Below are 19,851 nucleotides of genomic sequence, written 5' to 3' on the forward strand. Positions count from 1 at the left end.
CCGGAAGCGCTTGTGAGTCTGTAGTCCGGCCCCAGGTTTGCCCCACGCGCCGTGTTCAAGACCGGCTGCGTGGTTTCTGTCGGGACTGGATGGAGCCCAGAGCCGACCGGACCTCCGCAGCGATGGAGCGGGACGCAGGAGGCCGCTCGGCCAGCGCACTGTTCGCAGGGTTCCGGGCCTTAGGGCTTTTCAGCAACGACATTCCACACGTGGTGCGGTTCAACGCGCTGAAGCGCCGCTTCTACGTGACGACCTGCGTGGGCAAGAGCTTCCACACCTACGACGTGAGTGACTCCTTCCATCACCCGCTCTCCGGGAACCACCCTCCCGGACCCGGGGTCATCCCGCTCTCCAGCCCCGTCCTCCTCCCGCACCGTCCCCGTCCCGCCCCCCGCCCCCCTAGGACTGTCTTTCTGCCCGTCTCTTCCTTAACCCCTTCCTGCTGCTTTTCACCTTCGCCTCGCCCCCGATGCTGCGTTAGACCTCGCAGTCCGCTGGGGCGGGTTTCCGAGGCAGTCCGGTTAGGGCAGCGGTTCTCAACCTGTGGGTCGCGACCCCTTTGGCGATCGAACGACCCTTTCACAGGGGTCGCCTAAGACCATCCTGCGTATCCGATATGTACATTACGATTCATAACAGCAGCAACAGTACAGTTATGAAGTAGCAACGAAAATAATGTTATGGTTGGGTCACAACATGAGGAACTGTATTTAAAGGGCCAGAAGGTTGAGAACCACTGGGTTAGGGGGAAGCACCAGAGAACATTTCAGTCCCAGGGCAGTCTATTCGTACAGTGAGTCGTCATGTTAGTTCTCTTGAAGCTGTAACTGTGATTGAGACAAGTGCTTAGGCCCCCCACTCTTGGTGAGGAAGAACTGCAAGGCATTTATCGGGCAGTTGATGCCACAGCTGGATTAGAGATTCACTGACATCTGTTGAGAGAGATGGAGAGGGTGGGATTAATTATGAGGTAGGGAACTGTCCACTTTTGATAGCAAACTAATTTCCCCAAACTTCCCCTGAGCATCTATTTTCCACCGATGTTGAGGGTCTGGCATCCCACATCTCATGAGTGATTGGAATAGTCTTTGTTGCTGTTTACCTCCTTCTTTTGTCTTCTCCAAATGAATGTATGCACTGTGAAAGCAGGAACCTTTTTTTTTTTAAAAAAAAAATTAAATTTATTGGGGTGACATTGGTCAATTGTGTCATAGGTTTCGAGTGTCCGTTACTGTGATACATGATCTGTACTGTATATCGCATTGTGTGTCCACCCCCATCGTCAGATCATCTTCCGTCATCATATACTTGTCCCCTTTATCCTCTACCTCTCCTGTCCCCCTTCCCTCTGGTAACCACCATGCTGTTGTCTCTCTGTGTCTCAGAGTTTCAGTTTTCTGTCCCACATACGAATGCAATCGCATGGTTCTTAAGCTTTTCTTTTATGAGGAAGATGATAATGGCAAGTGTTAATGGAGTACTTTTTTCTGGAAACCATGCTATAAAGTTCTATTCCTTGATGGATTGTGAAAATCAAGTGGGTTATTAGCAAGAAGAACTGGTTGTTGGCAGCCTGTTGAATTAGTGGAATTGGAAAGTGAAGGCCAAGCCAAAGGTGGAGGTGATGGTCATAGTAGCTAACATTTATTGAGCAGTTATGATATGACTGGTTCCATTCTAACTGTTTTACACAAATTTTACTCATTGAGTATCATGATAATTTCATAAAGCAGGTATCTGTATTCATCCTTGCTTTATGGAGACTTTGAGTCACAGGGAGCCTGAGTAACTTTCTCAAGGTTTCACAGCTGGATCAGTAACCACAGATTAGGGTCAGCAAACTATAGTCTGCAAGGCAGCCTTGCTCACCATTTGTTTTTGTATGACATTTTATTTTTTCCCCATGTAGTTTTGTGTTTATTCTAACATAACATGACAAGCTCCAAGTAAAATTTGCACAGTAGTAGGATGCAGTATAATCAAATTTGGCATGGGATGGAGACATCTACTCTTTTAAGAAACATAGGATATTTTTATTTTTATTTTATTGATTTTTTACAGAGAGGAAGGGAGAGGGAGAAAGAAACATCGATGAGAGAGAAACATCGACCAGCTGCCTCCTGCACACTCCCCAGTGGGGATGTGCCCGCAACCAAGGTACATGCCCTTGACTGGAATCGAACCCGGGACCTTTCAGTCTGCAGGCCAACGCTCTATCCACTGAGCCAAACTGGTTAGGGTGAAACATAGGATATTTAAATCATTGTTAAGGGCCCTTTCAATCTTAGCACTCTTGCATCTGTGGGGTTTGATTTCACATTTATACCTCTCTGGAGCTCTGTGCTTCTGAGATGGGCAGTTTAGACATTTTTAGATGTTTAGGGGGAAAAATCAAAAGAATAGTATTTCATGGCATATGAAAAGATTAAGTTTATAGGAATACAGCCACACACATTTGTTTATGCATTATATATGACTGCTCTCTTGGTACATTCGCAGTTGAGTAGACACAACAAAGACCACATAGCCTGCAAAGCCCTAAAATATTTTCTGTGTGGCCCATTATAAAAAACATTCACCTACCCTTTCCTTCACCATTACTGATGAAATAGTTGAAATGATAAGTTTTCCTAATAATGAAAATTAGGATCACTAATTGTCTTAGGAAGGACAGCATATCAAATTTATGTATGAGATTATATTTTGATCTTCAAGTGTTAGATTATTATAATTACTAGAGGCCTGGTGCATGAAATTCGTGCATGGGGGTCTGGGGGAGGTCCCTCAGCTGGGCCTGCACCCTCTCGAAATCCAAGACCCCTCAGGGGATGTCCAACTGCCAGTTTAGACCCTATCCTGGCAGTTGGACATCCCTCTCACAATCTGGGACTGCTCGTTCCTAACCGCTCACCTGCCTGCCTGCCTGATCACCCCTAACTACTCACCTGCCTGCCTGATTGCCCCTAACCATTCTGCCTCAGCCCCCACCGCCGCAGCTTCATCCAGAAGGATGTCCAGAATGACATCCAGAAGGTCGTTTGGCTGCCCGGCCTAATTAGCATACTATGCTTTTATTATTATAGATTTTTGTTGGTGAGAATTTAATCTTTTTTTTTCCTCTTTTAAAACAGGTTCAGAAACTTAGTTTGGTCGCAGTAAGTAAGTGTAAACTTTATTCTGAATCTATGTATACTTTGTATCTTTTTAAAATTTCAACATAAATTTAAGACTTACAGAACATATAAGGAATCCAGTGTGTATTTCTGATAGACCTACATAGCAAAAAAAAAAATATATATATCAAGTCAGGATCATATGCTACATTTAGTTGTCATGTCTCTTAAATCTTCTTTAATGTGGAATAGTTCGTTAGACTTTTGCTGTGCTTCACATCATTGACATTTTTGTCTTTTTTGTTTTGTTTTGTTTTACATCATTGACATTTTTGAAGTCTATATAGGCTAGTTCTTTTTTAGACTATCCGTTAAATTTATTTTAAAAAAAATTTCTGTGTGATTAAGTAGAGGTTATGTACTGTGTCAAGAATAACAAAGAAATGATGCTGAATTCTCAGTGAATCATATCAGAACACACATGCTGTTTCTTAGCCCTTTTCCTGGCAGTGATAACTGATAGTTTTGTTAAGGTGACATTTGTCAGGAGGCTCCATTTTAAAGTTTTGCCCTCTGTAATTAATATGTATCTTGTGGTAAGATACATTGAGACATTATAAATATCCTGTTACTCTTCAAAGTGTCAGCTGCTGCTTTTATCATTCAGTGATACTTCTTACCTGAATCAGTAATCAGTATTATGATTACCAAATAGTGCTTTTCATATTTCATCATCACTTTGATTGTAAGGAAGACATTTTCCCTTTTCACACATTTAGATATTTTTCTAATGGAAGGAATATTTATTTTTTTGAAATTGTTTAATAAAATAAAGGGCTTGCCAAAGTGCAGAGACTAGGTTTACTATCAGTTATGATCTTTGTAAGAGAGACAGAGGAGAACTGTAAGGAATCTATTGGATATATCTGATAAACTTAAAGTTTTTAAAAGATTATAGGAGGCAGAAGAAGGACAACGTAACCTCAGTTGAATACAGAAGTGAATAATAAACCTATAAAAATAGTATTTTGTAAATGAAATCCCAAAGTGTAATATGCAGCATAAAAAAATGCTTAATTCTTTATCTTCTAATCCTCTAACCCCCTAAGCAGAAAATTTTAAAAAGGCCAGGGTGACCATGACAGTGAGAGAGGATTCAAGAAATCATATCATATGAGAAAGACAACAGTTGATAGGCATATTTATCTTGGAGAAGATGGAGTGGGAGCCAGATTGTTCATTTTAAGGGTCAACATGTAGAATACCATATGGAGTATTTTTTTAAAAATACATAATTTTATTGATTTCAGAGAGGGAGAGGGAGAGAGAGAGAAACATCAATGATGAGAGGGAATCACTGATTGGCTGCCTCCTGCATGCTCCCTATTGGGGATCGAGCCTGCAACCCATGCATATGCCCTTGACTGGAACCTGGGACCCTTCAGTCTGCAGGCCAGTGGTCTGTCCACTGAGCCAAACTGGCTAGGGCCATATGGAGTATTTTTGAGGATTCTCCAAAGTGTAGAGTTAGATGGGATTCTAAGTTTTTATTTACTTTAAAAATTTTCCTGGAGTTATTAGTGAACTTGATGTTCCTGAAAACATTCACATATGGGCTGAATGTCTGTCTGCTAAAGTTTTGTGTATTAAGGATTTTTCCCAAATAACCTCAAAAAGCTTCTTTTCACTTCCTTAGAATTATGTGTTTATGTCTGCAAATACGAGGCATTAGTTCTCTTAGTGAGGGTTAAGATGATTTCATAGTTTCAGCCTCATAGTTATTATTAGATGTCTAAAATAACATTAAAGTCAAAATTTTATACTCTGATGGTTAGCTTTCATATTTGTACACACACATATTTTTAAATTATAACCAGGAAAAATGTTATGTGTATACTTGAGGTTTCCATCTGTTTCAAGATCTTAATTTTTTATCACTTCATATTTCTTTTTTCCTAGGTAACTCTCTTCCACAGGATATCTGCTGTATGGCAGCTGATGGGAGGCTGGTCTTTGCTGCTTATGGAAATGTTTTCTCTGCATTTGCCCGTAATAAAGAGGTTTGTACCACTGGACTATTTTAATTTGATTGTCTTTTGCAGTTAGTAGTCAAATTGTCATGATAGTGGAGAGAACTTTGAAGTTGGCCTCCTTCTTCTGGGACTTTATTCACATTGGCACCACAGCTTTATGAGAATTGGCTTTTTATTGTGAACAGCTCAGCGTCTAACTCCTTTTCTAAAAACTAAGTACTTGTCCCTACATAAAGAAAGCTAGATTCTCTTGTTTTCTCCACTAATAATGAAGAATCTTTTTTTTTTCTTAATCTGCCAATCTTTTATGTCTTAATCTAAGTTTGTCCTGGGAAAACTAGAGAGATGATCTGGCTTTAGTGGTCCAGAACGAAAGGGAGAGTGGCAGTAGGGGTGCCTGGCCAAGTGATAGAATCATTGTGCTTGTTAAGGGTTGAATGGACTGACATTTGTTCCCAAAGTCCTCCATCATCACTACCTGTGGTAGGATGGCAACTTACCTGTGGAGTTCTTTCATGGGAGATGTTTGGGTTTTTAGAGAGTTAGGGAAAATGTCTGTTTTTTGCAAAGTATTGCAGTTTGTAGTTTTCTCTGAGAGATTTTATATATATATACATACTAGAGGCCTGATGCACAAAATTCGTGCAAGAGTAGGCCTTCCTGCCAGGGAGGGTTGGTGGGGGGGGGTGCGTTAAGAGATCAACTGAAGGACTTGTATGCATGCATATAAGCATAACCAATGGACACAAGATACTGGCGGGTAGGGGAGGCTGGGGGAAGGTCAAAGGGGGAAAAGAAAAGAAAAGGAGACATATGTAATACTCTTTGTAATACTTTAAGCAATAAAACACAATTTAAAAAAAAAAAAAAGAGTAGGCCTTCCTTCTCCTGGCTCCCAGCACTGGCTTCCCTCTGGCACCCAGGACCCGGGCTTCCCTCCAGCCACTGGGCAGGCACCCGGGACCTGGGCTTCCCTCACAGCTCCTCTTCATCCGGAATGTCACCCGGTCTAATTAGCATATTAAGCTTTTATTATTATAGATTAGGTGTGCAAAGGCATCAAAGACTATTACCTAGAAAACTGTCACCACCACTACGTCCAATGAGATTAAAAGAAATAGTGTTACTGAAGCCTGGTGAGAACTGAAACCATAGTTATTGAGGAACACAGTACTTCTTCCCTAAAACAAAGCTATGGGAAAGAAATACCCTATATCTCTCTCCTTTTCTCATATCTGGAAGCCAGCTTTTGATGGAGTCTGTGGAGGTCAGCCTTCTAGAATATATCACTTTTCTAGGATGCATGGAGTTGTGCTGGTTGGATTAAGTGAGGGACCCCAGCTGTGTGTGTGTGCCTCCTTCCTGAGCTCACTTGAGAGGCTCAGCCTCTCAGATCTCATTCTGTTTCCAATCCATGTTTCCTTATTATTGAACTGGCTAGAGAGCAGTTGAAAATACCTGATTCCTTGCTATTTGTTAATCTAGCATGGATAGTCCGAAGTTAGATCATGTTTCTTAACATGATTAACATGATTAATATGAATAATATTGCATGATGAATGAATAATATGAAATTCTTTTGAACTTTGACATTGTAGGTAGTACATACCTTTAAGGGTCATAAGGCAGAAATCCATCTTTTGCAACCCTTTGGGGATCATGTTATCTCTGTTGATACTGACAGCATTCTTATTATTTGGCACATATACTCAGAAGGTAAGAATTAACCAATTTATTGCTTTATCTTGGGATGGCATGTTTAGAGATAGAATTGAAAAAAAATCTATACCAGATTTCATATATAAGCAGTAAAAAATTTTTAACAAAGAATCTGTAACATGTATAGGGAAAACGGTTCTAAGTAAAAACTGGATAAGCAATTTTAGTCAGCTAGTTGAGCTCTTTATAACCTGTTTAATGTGTTTACCAGTATATATTATATAGACTAATACATTTTCCATTGCAGCTCTCCAAGTTTTTAGTGACATGTTATATTCTCTGTGGAATGAATTTTGATATATATTTATACCTGTTAATCTTGGTTTGTATTTTCAACTTTTAGTAACAGTAAACTTGAAAATCCTATAATCCAGTGGTTGGCAAACTGCGGCTCACGGGCCACATGTGGCTCTTTGGGCCCTTGAGTGTGGCTCTTCCACAAAATACCGACTTCTGCACATGGGCCACGAAGTTTCAATCGCACTGTACGTGCGCGCCCGCACATGGTATTTTGTGGAAGAGCCACACTCAAGGGGCCAAAGAGCCGCATGTGGCCCGTGAGCCGCAGTTTGCAGACCACTGCTATAGTCTGAAGGAAAATGTACATCCTTTTTCTAAGGAAAAGTTAATGTTCTTTAACAGTGATATTCTTACACAGTGGCACTGAGCTATGCTTATGGGACTGTATTATCTTCAAAGATTAGGCATTCATCACCAGAATATCCCCAGCTTTCCTCAGTAAAACACTGTGGGTCTTTTATGAAATAAAGCTGTTTTTAAATCTGCTTACATTTTTATCTTATATTACCTCCAAAAGTAGTCCCTGTGCAGATGGATATTAAAAGGCCTTTTATAAAGTTTGAGAATCTGATTCTTAGAGTCCTACTGGCTTTCCGTAGATGCTGATGCCCAAGTTTTTATTACTGTTAGAGCAGCACATTTCTTCAGGGAGTTGTTTGTAATGACTTTTAAATAAAACTTAAATCAGATAACGGTGAGAATCTTTTAAAAATAGTATTTAAAGTAAACTTGGTATAATTTTTACCTGTATCTATGCTTCTTAGACTGGGATACACATACCCATGGGAGTGTGTAGCAGTGTGCCAGATAGTATGTGAACTAATGATTAAATGAAAAGTACCTTCTTGGATACTCAAACTTATTGGAAAATTTAGTAAAAAATTGTTTTAATTATGGATAATCCATGTATGAAGTAGAAAACAAAATTTATACATAGGAATTTTAAACATGTAGAACATTTCAAAACATGTTATAGGTTCTTCTGTGGAAATATGTGAGGGACATGTTCTTAATTTCACTGAGGTTTGCCTCTTACTTATTACATCTTTGAGGTAGTTGGCCCTTCATTTCCTGGAAGAGCTCAGAGCACTTCACGTGGAACATTCAGTATTGATTATAAAAATATTAAGGCTTATTTATTCCTATTGTCATTTTCTTTAAGTTCTTATTTTTCATTTCTATAAACCAATTTAGCAGTGAGAGACATTTTTAGTAATACTGATATTGGAACTTTTAGAAAATTTTTGACACTTTAAATTATATTTACAGATTGCCCCCATCACATTTATTTAATTTCTTACAGAATGTTTATAAGTTTGTAAAAATAAGTCTTTGATTTATATTAGTATATAAATCTTTGATGTGGTAGACTTATTTTAAGTGATGAATATATGGGTATATGAAAACATTTTGAACTAATTTATAAAAAATAATTACATGTTATTCATAACTTTTGCTTTTATAGAAGAATATCTGCAATTGACTTTTGATAAATCGGTATTTAAAATTTCTGCAATTTTGCATCCAAGTACCTACTTGAATAAAATACTTCTTGGCAGTGAACAAGGAAGGCTGCAGTTGTGGAATGTGAAATCCAAGTGAGCACTTTATTTAGAATATAGTATGGGTGGCTCCTACTTATCTATTCCTACCTAATGGGTACTTAAGTCTCTCAATTCTCTCTGCCTTTATATGTTTACTTGGAGGGCTTTCAATAAATGTACATATTTTTGGAATTGTTACTTACGGCATCACATACATGAAAGTTTGGCATGTAGTCATGGCACATGGTAGGCAGCTTCATATATGCCCATTGAAAAGTATATACTAATGGCCCTAGTCATTGTAAAAAAAAAATCATGTAACTATAGAGAAGGCTCTAGTAAAGTAACATAAGTCCAGAAAATAATTATAAGATTGTCACTGGGCAGCTTCTAGTAATTTAGTGGTAGCATTTAAGAGTGGTTTCAGGCTAAAAGTACTCTTATCATCCATCACAAACATGATAGACATCTACTATAATATTATTGGTATAGCTGGAGGGCTAGATAAATGATTTTGAGTGCCTCTACCTATTATTTGAAGATTTATCCAGAGAAAAAGTGGCAGCTCAGGCTTCCTTACATAGTATTTAAAAAGCAAACAAAAACATGACCTCAAGCTCTGGATGGGTAGCTTAGTTGTTTAGATTGTTGTCACAATATGCCATGGTTGTGAGTTTGATCCCTGTCAGGGCACCTATAAGAATCAGCCAGTGAATGCATAAGTGAAATAACAAATCGATTCCTCCCTCCCTCCCTCCCTCCCTCCCTCCCTCCCTCCCTCCCTCCCTCCTTCCTCCCTCTCTCCCTTCCTTTCTTCCTCTCTCCTTTTCTCTCTCCCTCCCTCTCTCCCTTTCTCCCTCCTTTCCTCTCTCCCTCTCTCCCCTCCCTCCCCTCCCCTTTCCTCCTTCCCTTCTTTTATCTCTCTAAAATCAATAATGTGTGTGTGTGTGTATGACTATCTAAATTATCCTTCCCAAAGTCCTTATCCATTAAAAAGAGAAAATAAGATAAAGGTTTTTTTGTAGTGTCTTTTTTTAAATATGTTTTTATTGATTTCAGAGAAAGGAAGGGAGAGGGAGATAGAAACATCATTGATAAAAGAGAATCATAAATTGGCTACCTCCTGCATACCCCGTTCCGGGGATCTAGCCCACACCCCAGGCATTGCCCTGACCAGGAATTGAACCACAACCTCCTGGTTCATGGGGTGCTGCTCAACCACGGAGCAGCGATTATAACTCTGCTCCATGGGCTTAGTTATTTATGGCTTGATTCTGAAATTTAGAGCAGCTTCACTATTGCCATATAACAGTTGTAGTATTGTAGCTATAACCCCTGTTGTTATGTTTCTAGAAAGATTGCAGTGAAAAATGAGATTTGCCTATATTCTAAGATTGTTTTCTATTATAGCCTCTAATATAAAGTAGTTTTTACTCATGTTTTTTTTCTATTTAATTTTTTAAAGAGTTGGAATAGTATAGTAGTTATTAGCAGCTTGGGATTTGGAATTGATCTCTCCAGTTTCTGTCAGTTATTAGCTACGGGATCTTAATTATTTCACATATTTAAGTTTCTTGGTTTCTTTATCTGAAAAGTGGTATAAGTTTATCTCATGGGATTGTTTTGAGTATTAAATGAGTTAATATGTATTTTTAGAATAGTGTGGGGCAGAGTAAGAACCTAATGATTATCACTTGCTCTTTTAATTTTTAATGTGTAGTTGATTTTGTTTTCCTCCCAGAAAAATAGCTTTCAACTGTTTTTCTTCTTGTAGTAAACTTCTATATACATTTCCGGGATGGAAAGTTGGAGTGACGGCTCTTCAGCAGGTTAGTATTTTTTTTCAAAGAAGAAACGAATTTAGTAGCTGTATCTGTATCTTCCAGTTTCAGGGGTTGATTATATTTTTAGACCTAGACACAAAATAATATATAGACTAGTTTATCTTTATGAATATGCTCAAAATATTGTTTTGGAAATGTAATTGAAAACAGATAATAAAACCTTTGCCTATAAACTTTGTGGAAACTGTTTTGCCTGAAATTAGGTTCTTAACTAGTGGTTGCTGTGGAACTATGTTTACCAATCATTCTGCAAGCATGTAGTCTAGTGCCTTGTACGTAATCGAGATGAGTTGTTCATTGTGGGTCACACAGACATTTGTCAGGTTGTTAAGATTTGTAGCTTGAAATAATTGGGGCCCAAATACTAATACTTTTTCTGGGCTCTTCCAGAAATAACTATTTGTTTTGAGTATAGACATGTCTGAATGAATGGAAGTATTTCTGCAGAGAATTGTATATGTATACTAGTAGCCCTGCGTACGAATCCGTGCGCCAGTAGGTCGCTGCCGCCCTCCTGTAGCTCTCCACCCGCTGCCCCGCCCTCCTGTAGCTCTCCACCCGCTGCCCCGCCCTCCTGTAGCTCTCCACCCACTGCCCCGCCCTCCTGTAGCTCTCCACCTGCTGCCCTGCTCTCCTGTAGCTCTCCGCCTGCTGCCCCACTCTCCTGCAGCTCTCCACCCACTGCCCCGCCCTCCTGTAGCTCTCCACCCGCTGCCCTGCTCTCCTGTAGCTCTCTGCCTGCTGCCCAGCTCTCCTGTAGTTCTCTGCCTCCCGCTTGCTTGCTGCCCTACCCTGTCCTGTTGCTCTCTGCCACCCGCTTATAGCCAGTAGGTTGCTGCCTCCCTCCTGGAGCTCCTCCCACACCTCTCCCCACTACGCCCCTCGTAGCTTGCTACCCTCCCCCTTCCTGTAGCTCTCCGCAGCCTGCTTGTACCTCGCTGGCCCACCCTCCTGCTGATCCGTGATCTGGTTGTGATGCGCTTGGTCGTTACCCCTCAGGGTATAATGTCTAATTAGCATATTCCTCTCTTATTATATAGGATTGGACACAACATGCTGCCAATATACCCTTGTCTTTCTCAATATCTGTTGTTTATACCTGTCTAATTTATATGCATTTCTTCATTCTTTCTTACTATCAACATTGCTCTGTTTTTGCCTACCCAGAAAACCCCAAAGATATCAGATGATTGGGTCCCTTGAAGGCAAGGGATATACTTGTTTTAGTATCCATAGTATCTACACAGGGTCTTATGCATAGTGGTCATATGATAGCAAATTAATAAAATGTTGAGCTAGATTCCATTTTATAATGGTAGTAGAGGCCTGGTGCACGAAATTTGTGCACTCGGGCGGGGGGGGGGGGCATCCCTCAGCCCGGCCTGCACCCTCTTGCAGTCCGGGAGCTCCTGGGGGAGGTCCGACTGATGGCTTAGGCCCCATCCCCCTGGGGAGCGGGCCTAAATCATCAATCAGACATCCTTAGCATTGCTTTGCAGACAGGAGAGGCTCCTGCCACTGCCGCCAGCCATGAGCCCAACTCAGGGCTTCTGGTTGAGCGGCGCTCCCCCTGTAGGAGCATACTGATGACCAGGGGGCAGCCTCTGCGTTGGTCATCTGCCCCCTGGTGGTCAGTGTGCATCATAGCGACTGGTCGTCGGTTGTTTAGTCGATTTGCATATTAGCCTTTTATTATATAGGATTGGGCATTGATCTTCTGTGCTAAAATAGAGAAACTTATTATAGAGCCTGTATGTAAGATCATTATATAAAATGAAGATTATAATCGTAGGCGATTATAGCTGAAACAGACTAAGTTTAAAACTTTTTTGCCTTTTAACATATTTTATAGGTTTTTCCTGTTTTCCTCGAGTAAACAACTCTTCACTTCCTTTGTAGTTGGCCTTTTTAAAAAAAAATATATTTTATTGATTTTTTTTACAGAGAGGAAGGGAGAGGGATAGAGAATTAGAAACATCGATGAGAGAGAAACATCAGTCGGCTGCCTCCTGCACACCCCCCACTGGGGATGTGCCCGCAGCCAAGGTACATGCCCTTGCCCGGAATCAGTCTGCAGGCCAATGCTCTATCCACTGAGCCAAACCTGTTAGGGCTGTAGTTGGCCGTTTATGTTGTCATGCATTGGCCTTTTATGTTCCTGTGCATATGGCAAGCCTTTATGTTTTCTAAGAATTGTCTTATTTTTCTGTTTACAACTAATCAATGATCTATAGTGATTTCAGACATGAACTTCCGTTTCTGTTATGACTGTTTTCTTATCAAGTCAGCCATGTTTTGGGAAAGAGGAGGTAATGGTAACTACCAAATTTGAAGGTGAGAAATCACTTGGGGAGAAAATTATTCTTAAATACTTTTGTGCTAAATAACATGATTTCTTTTGATAACATGTAAATAAGGAAGCATATAATCAGGATTATTAAAGCTGTTTGAAAATATTTTAAAAGTTGAATCTTTTAATTTTTAGGCACCAGCTGTGGATGTTGTTGCTGTTGGTCTTATGTCGGGTCAGGTTATCATTCATAACATTAAGTTTGATGAAACATTAATGAAGTTTCGTCAAGACTGGGGACCTATTACTTCTATTTCATTTCGCACAGGTAACTCTTAATTATTGCTATGACTTAAGAACACTTAAAGTGCATTCATTACTCTTAAACTCACAGAAATTTTCTTAATAGATGTTTTTATAATTTAACAGAAAAGAATGAAATACTGGAGTATAAAGAGTCAAAGGAACATTGATAGATTCTTGGTGTATAGTCTTTTCTCACTTTATGGATTAAAAGGGTAGAAAGAAGAGTTACTTGATAATTTATGGTGCATGTTTTTGTTAATGTATTTTATTTTAATAACAGATGGTCATCCAATAATGGCAGCTGGAAGCCCATGTGGCCATATTGGACTCTGGGATCTTGAAGACAAAAAATTTATCAATCAAATGAGAAATGCACACTCTACAGCAATTGCCGGATTGACATTTCTCCATAGGGAGCCACTTCTTGTCACAAATGGCGCTGACAATGCTCTTAGGGTATTATGATTATTGTTGTTGTCATCTTCCTGGCTCATCTCTCCTACTCTTCAGGTTATTACAAGTCTGCTTTAATATTTTAGCCTGACACCTAGAAGGTGGAAGGAATGTGGAATAAGATACTGGTAGAGATGAAACAAAAACACAGCAGGCTACATTGCTATGAAGTGAGAAAGCATTATAGTTTATCGCTCCCCTAACCCTCCACTGCAGGGTCAGCAGCCTGGCCAGCACTACCCAGTGCCAGTTGATTTATGTCAAAGATGATTTGGCTGCTTGCAGATAACTTACATTGTGGAAGAACCTTACCATTTTATTTCTTGGCAGGTATGGATATTTGATGGTCCCACTGGTGAAGGCCGGCTTTTGAGATTCAGAATGGGACATAGTGCTCCTCTTACCAAAATTAGATATTATGGACAAAATGGACAACAGATTCTTAGCGCAAGTGAGTTTCTGTGCATACTTGATTCCAGCAAGTATTGAGAACAGGGTGCTTAATCTTTATTAAGTTTGGTATTTGCACATTTTAAAATTCAAATGTCTCTTTGATTTACTCGGAAATGTGGGGAAAGGGTAAAAGGAAGTGAAGAAGAATGAGTTAACTTTGAATATTCAGGAAACGTTGTAGATGATAATTATCTTCATTTGGAATGTCATTCTGTTTACTAATTCTGAGACAATGGTAATGTTTCATTCTATTCTTTGTTCTTAATAAGTACACAATTGAATACTGTAATGAAGGATGTAAGATCTGTGGTTTAGATGGTCCATGGTTTTGATGAAGCTTGATTAGGCATTTTCTATATATGTCAACAGGTCAAGATGGAACTCTTCAGTCATTTTCCACAATACATGAAAAATTTAACAAGAGTTTGGGACATGGTAGGTCATTTGCAAGGTAGAAAAAAAAAACTGTTGGTCACAAAAGAAACGTTTCAAGATTCTGTGAGATGACCAGAAGAGGTTTTATTGATACATTTTTCTCTTAATAAAATTAAAAAACCCTTATATAAAGGGCAGCAGTAAGATTCCTAAGATCAGTGTTGCTATAGAAGTGGTTGAGGTGCTGCTGTAAGATTATTGAAGAGTTAAACATCTTTGGTGTAAAAACGTATGGCTGCTACCCCAAAGACCTTGATGCTCTAGCTTGAGCCATTTGTAAAGAGTAGAATTTTAAAGATGGAAAGGAGCTTAGAGAAAGCAAGTATCCCATCTTTTTGTAAATAGGGCACATTTTGTTCTCTGTCCCTTACAAGGGTTCCCCAGCATTTGAAAGATTCTGTTTGCTAAACAAAAATGTTTCCCAGTTTTAGTCATAATTACTCTTCTTTGTAAGCTAATGTCCTGGCTCTTCATGCATGTATATACTTACAGATGAATTTCAGGATCATTTAAAAATCAATATCCAAAATAATTTCTCTTAAATTGAAGAAATTTGATATCCTTAAGAATCTTCACATCTAGCAATATGGTATCTCCTCATTCAAGCCATCTTTTCATTTCCTGAGTGAATTCTTTTTGGTTTTCCTCTTGTTGTCCTACATAGTTAAGATCACTCAGTGGTATTTTACATATCTTAATATGATTTTCTAATATTATTTTGCTAACATGAATGGGATCTTTGTTGCAGTAAGAAATATAATGTAATATAAAAATATATAATATTTATATTATAATGATATTAAATATTGCTGCATTGTAGGGAACTTGCTGATCTTTTTTATTTGTATTGGTCCGGTATCTGATCCAGTGAAACTATTATTACTTTTAATAATTATTTGGCTGTTTCTCTTAATTGACATGACTGTATCACCATTCACCTGCAAAAAATATTTTTACCATCTTTTATAAATTATATATCATAGTTTAATTTTTTATGGCATTACTTAGCTAAACTTGACAAGCAATTGAATGATAGTGGTAATAACATCTTTATTTTGCTTCTGACTTAAATGAGAGTATCTTGAACTTTATAGTTATGTGACAGTGAATAACTTTTATGTACATTTCATTAAGAAGGATTCATAGCTATATTCCCCTCTCCCCCCAACCCTAGGATTAATAAATAAAAAAAGAGTTAAACGTAAAGGACTTCAAAATACCCTGTCAGTGAGACTTCCGCCCATCACAAAGTTTGCAGCTGGTAAGTAACTTCTTACTGTGTTTTGAGAAGTTCTGCTTTGTCATTTATTTCCTACTGTACATTTCTTTATCTTTTTCTATTTTAATAGATGTTTTTGCAAATATTAATAAGCATCTGGAAGGTAACCCAAGTGCATGCTAATCTTGTGTGAAGACTGAAAAAGAGTTATTTATAATTTGAACTTGTTATCTATTAATTTCAGGCTTTGCTCATTTCTAAGAGCTATTAATAAACTATTTGATATATCACTTTGTAGCCCTTTTTATTCTGTCATATGCCTAATATAATGAAATTCACTAGTATAAAAAGGCAAGATCTGAGGACATAGCACTCTGACTAACTTAATAAAGATCTGAATACACTGAGATCTTAAAATAAACTCTCATTTGAGCAGTGCTTCATTCAAAGAAGTAATCTGAAGAACAATGCATAGGTAATGGGATTATTGATTGAAAACTATCATAGAAAAACCATATAAGCACCATTTTGACTTCAAGGTTATTTTAACAACCTGATGACTGATATTTTTTTAAAACTTTAATTTTGACCATCCTCCTTTCTGGTTTTTATCTTAGAACCAAGTGACATTTCTGAAACATCTGAATCATGTCACTCATCTTAAAAATCTTTCAGTGGCCCCTTATTACCTTTAGGGTGAATCTCCTTTCTTTACATGGCTTTCAAGACGCTTGGCGACGTGGCCCCAGTTGCCCTGCCTCCTCTCACCCCTCAAGAAAATGCTTCACTTACTTGCTGTTCTTAATTTTGTTCAGGTTACTCTTGGACCTGTGCGTACCCTTCTATCTCATCCTCCCAGTTAATTTTTCCTTGTTTTACTGCTTTTTTCATGGAGCCATTTATTGTTCTTCCCAAATTTCTTAGCAAACTTCCTGAGTGCTCTTATAAGGCACAATCATACTTTACTGTAATTTCTGCTGATCAGAATCTCTTATTGGATTACAAGCTCATAACTATCAGGAATTACATGTTTATAATTGTGTCTCTAATGTCTAATGATAACATGGAAGATTAGATGCTTAATAAATGATAGGTGAAGAAATGAATGGGGGAATGAAAGCAATTGGTTTATGATTTTAATTATGTTTTAGAGGAAGCTCGTGAAAGTGACTGGGATGGTATTATTGCTTGCCATCAGGGTAAGCTATCTTGCTCAACCTGGAACTATCAAAGATCTACTATAGGCTCTTACTTTCTCAAGCCAAAAGAGCTGAAGAAAGATGACATTACTGCAACAGTAAGTGAGCTTGTTTTAAGAGTATTTCCCCCCATAAAACCATCTTGTAATCTTGTTATACTCAACTTCATTGGTGATAATATTGGTTGAAAGAACATAAGCATTTTCAAATTAGTCCCTAATAGTATTAAGTTTTCCAGCTTACAGAGAATTACTTTAGGTTTAAGTTAAGCTTTGCTTAATCAGATGTAGTATGTTGGTTTCTTACATTTTGTTACTCATATAGGATTACTCAGAATACCCTTTGAAGATTATTTCAGCATTGATTAATATATATATATATATATATATATATATATATATATATATGTATGTATGTATACACACCCACAAATATACGTTTTAATATGTTTGATTGATTTTAAAGAGAGGAAGGGGGAGAGAGGGAGAGAGAGAGAGAAAAGCATCAATGTGAGAGAAACATAGTTTGGTTGTCTCCCATATCTGCCCCATCAGGGATGGAACTAGTAACCCTTTGGTGCACAGGATAAAGCTCCATCCAACTGAGCCATATCAGCCAGAGCTATTCATATATTTCTTCACCTGAATTATGTTGAGTGTACAGTATTGTATTCAATAAATACGAATTTGAAGGTTTCTTCCCCTCTTTATTTTCATCCTTCCTTCCTTCCTTGATTTCTTTTACTATATGAGTAGGATTTAGATAAATCTTTAATGAGTAATAGGTGTAGAAGTTATTTAAATCCTTTATTTCTTGTTTTTTCGTGTATGTGTATTGTGATAAATGCCTTTTAGAGAAACTCTGATTGAGTACAGTCTAAGCATATTTAAATACAAGCTTTACATTTAAATGCCAGTGTTTATTTGTGAGTTCTTACTCCTCTTTGAAATTTTATTTTTGTTTTCTTTTGTTAATATGTGAATTTTCTGTTAGGTTGAGATTTAAGATATAGAGAAAGATGTCAAGTTTGGTTTGCAGAAATATTGCCTCTGCTTTTTCTTAAACAGTTTTATTGAGATATAATTCACTCATTTAAAGTATATAATTAACTCAGTGGTTTTAAGTATATTAATAGAATTGGTGCAGTCATCACAAAAATTTTATCAATCTAATTTTAGAACATTCCCATCACCTCAAAATGAAATCCTATACTTATAAGCAACCATCTGTATTCTCTCACTTTTTCCCTTTCCCATCTCCCTAACCTAGATAATCACAAGTTACTTTTTATCCCTATACTGTACTAGAGGCCTGATGCAGGAAATTTGTGCAAGAGTAGGCCTTCCTTCTCCAGGCTGCTGGCATCGGCTTCCCTCTGGCACCCAGGACCCTGGCTTCCCTCGCAGCCCCGGCTTTGTCCGGAAGGTCATCCAGTCTAATTAGCATATTATGCCGTTATTATTATAGGTAGACTAGAGGCCCGGTGCACAGGGTCCCTCAGCCTGGCCTGCAGGGATCAAGCCTAAACCTGCTCTCCCACATCCCCTGAGGGCTCCCGGATTGCAAAAGGATGGTTCATGGGTGACACACCCCAGAGTCGGGCTTCTTCCTCTCTGGTTCTGGGTGCGTCACCCAAGAACCGCAGCTGCCACATTGAGCGTCTGCCCCCTGGTGATCAGTGCGCGTCATAGCTACTGGCCTATAAATAGCTTAGATTTTTAGGCTATCTAATAAAGAAGGAATATGCAAATTGACCATCACACTGTCACAAAGATGGCGGCGCCCAGTCCCCTAAGCCCTGCAGGAGTCCCCCAGTCCTTTCAGCCCTGCCGGCGGTGCAGCAGGCACACAGTGCAGCCGGACCCGCCCTCAGCCCCCCAACTGCCCAGGGGCGGCCTGAGGCACAGGCAAGCCTCGGATGGCCGTGCTGACGAACCCCCCACTAATGCATGAATTTTCATGCACCGGGCCTCTAGTATACAGTGGGGCCTTGACTTACGAGTTTAATTTGTTCCGTGACGGCGCTCATAACTCAAATTACTCGTATGTCAAATTACTGACGTTCGCTGCGCCAGCTAGCGGTGGGATATCTGAAGCTGGCTCATAACCCGAATTTTAGCTCGCAACTCAAAGCAAAAAATCAGCCAAGAGACAGCTCATATCTCGAAAAACTCGTTAGTCGGGACACTTGTAAGTCAAGGCCCCACTGTCTATAGATTTGCCTATTCTGGCCATCTACACTAATAAAAGACAAACATGCAAATTGACTGTATCTTCACTATGCCTTAAGCCATGCCCACCGGGCAGTCAGAGTGACTATATGCAAATTAACCCAACCAAAATGGCAGCCAGCAGCCATGGAGCTGGAGCAAGCAGGAGGCTTGATTGCCCCAGTGATGGAGGAAGCCAAGCTTCCCACCTGCCACAGCCGGCTCTGAGCTCCACTCAAGGCAACAAAGTTTCAATTATAGGAGATAAATAAACCCCAGATACCTGCTTTCAGCCGGCCGTGACCACAGAGCTGGAGCGAGCAGGAGGCTTGGGTTTCCCCTGGCGATGGAGGAAGCCAGTCTTCCCGCCCATCCTGGCTGGCTCTGAGCTCCACTCAAGGCTACAAAGTTTCAATTATAGAAGGTAAATAAATCCCAGAATAAAAAGAAAAAGAAAAAAAGGAGAGGCTGGGAGCTTCCGTCGCCGGGGTGCTTGACCAGCCTGAAAATGGCCCTTAGCCCCTCACCCAGACTGGCCAGGCACCCCAGAGGGGACCTCCCACCCTAAAGGGGGTGTGGCCAGCCTGAAAACAGCCATCATCCCCTCACCCAGGCTAGCCAAACCTCCACGGGGTGAGGGTCCCCACTGGGGGGGGCTTGACCAGCCTGCAAACACCCATTAGCCCCTCATCCAGGCTGGCAGGCACCCACCAGCTGGCCCCCACCTATGCAC

At 39.5% G+C, this 19,851-nt stretch overlaps 1 protein-coding gene across 4 annotated transcripts in view; it reads left to right on the top strand.

Moving 5' to 3' along the window:
* WDR36 (WD repeat domain 36) overlaps positions 1 to 19,851 on the top strand; it is a 40,604-nt gene continuing 20,753 nt past the window's right edge. For 2 of the 4 annotated variants that reach the window (XM_036309879.1, XM_036309882.1), the window contains exons 1-12: positions 1 to 284; positions 3,132 to 3,159; positions 5,073 to 5,173; positions 6,745 to 6,862; positions 8,631 to 8,763; positions 10,484 to 10,538; positions 13,039 to 13,171; positions 13,430 to 13,605; positions 13,933 to 14,053; positions 14,425 to 14,490; positions 15,665 to 15,751; positions 16,861 to 17,006. In XM_036309879.1, the coding sequence (XP_036165772.1) occupies positions 90 to 284; positions 3,132 to 3,159; positions 5,073 to 5,173; positions 6,745 to 6,862; positions 8,631 to 8,763; positions 10,484 to 10,538; positions 13,039 to 13,171; positions 13,430 to 13,605; positions 13,933 to 14,053; positions 14,425 to 14,490; positions 15,665 to 15,751; positions 16,861 to 17,006 (1,359 nt within the window). In that variant the 5' untranslated portion in view covers positions 1 to 89. The remainder of the gene's footprint in view (positions 285 to 3,131; positions 3,160 to 5,072; positions 5,174 to 6,744; positions 6,863 to 8,630; positions 8,764 to 10,483; positions 10,539 to 13,038; positions 13,172 to 13,429; positions 13,606 to 13,932; positions 14,054 to 14,424; positions 14,491 to 15,664; positions 15,752 to 16,860; positions 17,007 to 19,851) is intronic. The other 2 variants (XM_036309881.1, XM_036309880.1) reach the window with 2 other exon arrangements.

The sequence above is a fragment of the Myotis myotis genome, unplaced genomic scaffold, assembly GCF_014108235.1.
Source record: "Myotis myotis isolate mMyoMyo1 unplaced genomic scaffold, mMyoMyo1.p scaffold_m19_p_5, whole genome shotgun sequence".
Classification (NCBI taxonomy): Eukaryota; Metazoa; Chordata; class Mammalia; order Chiroptera; family Vespertilionidae; genus Myotis; species Myotis myotis.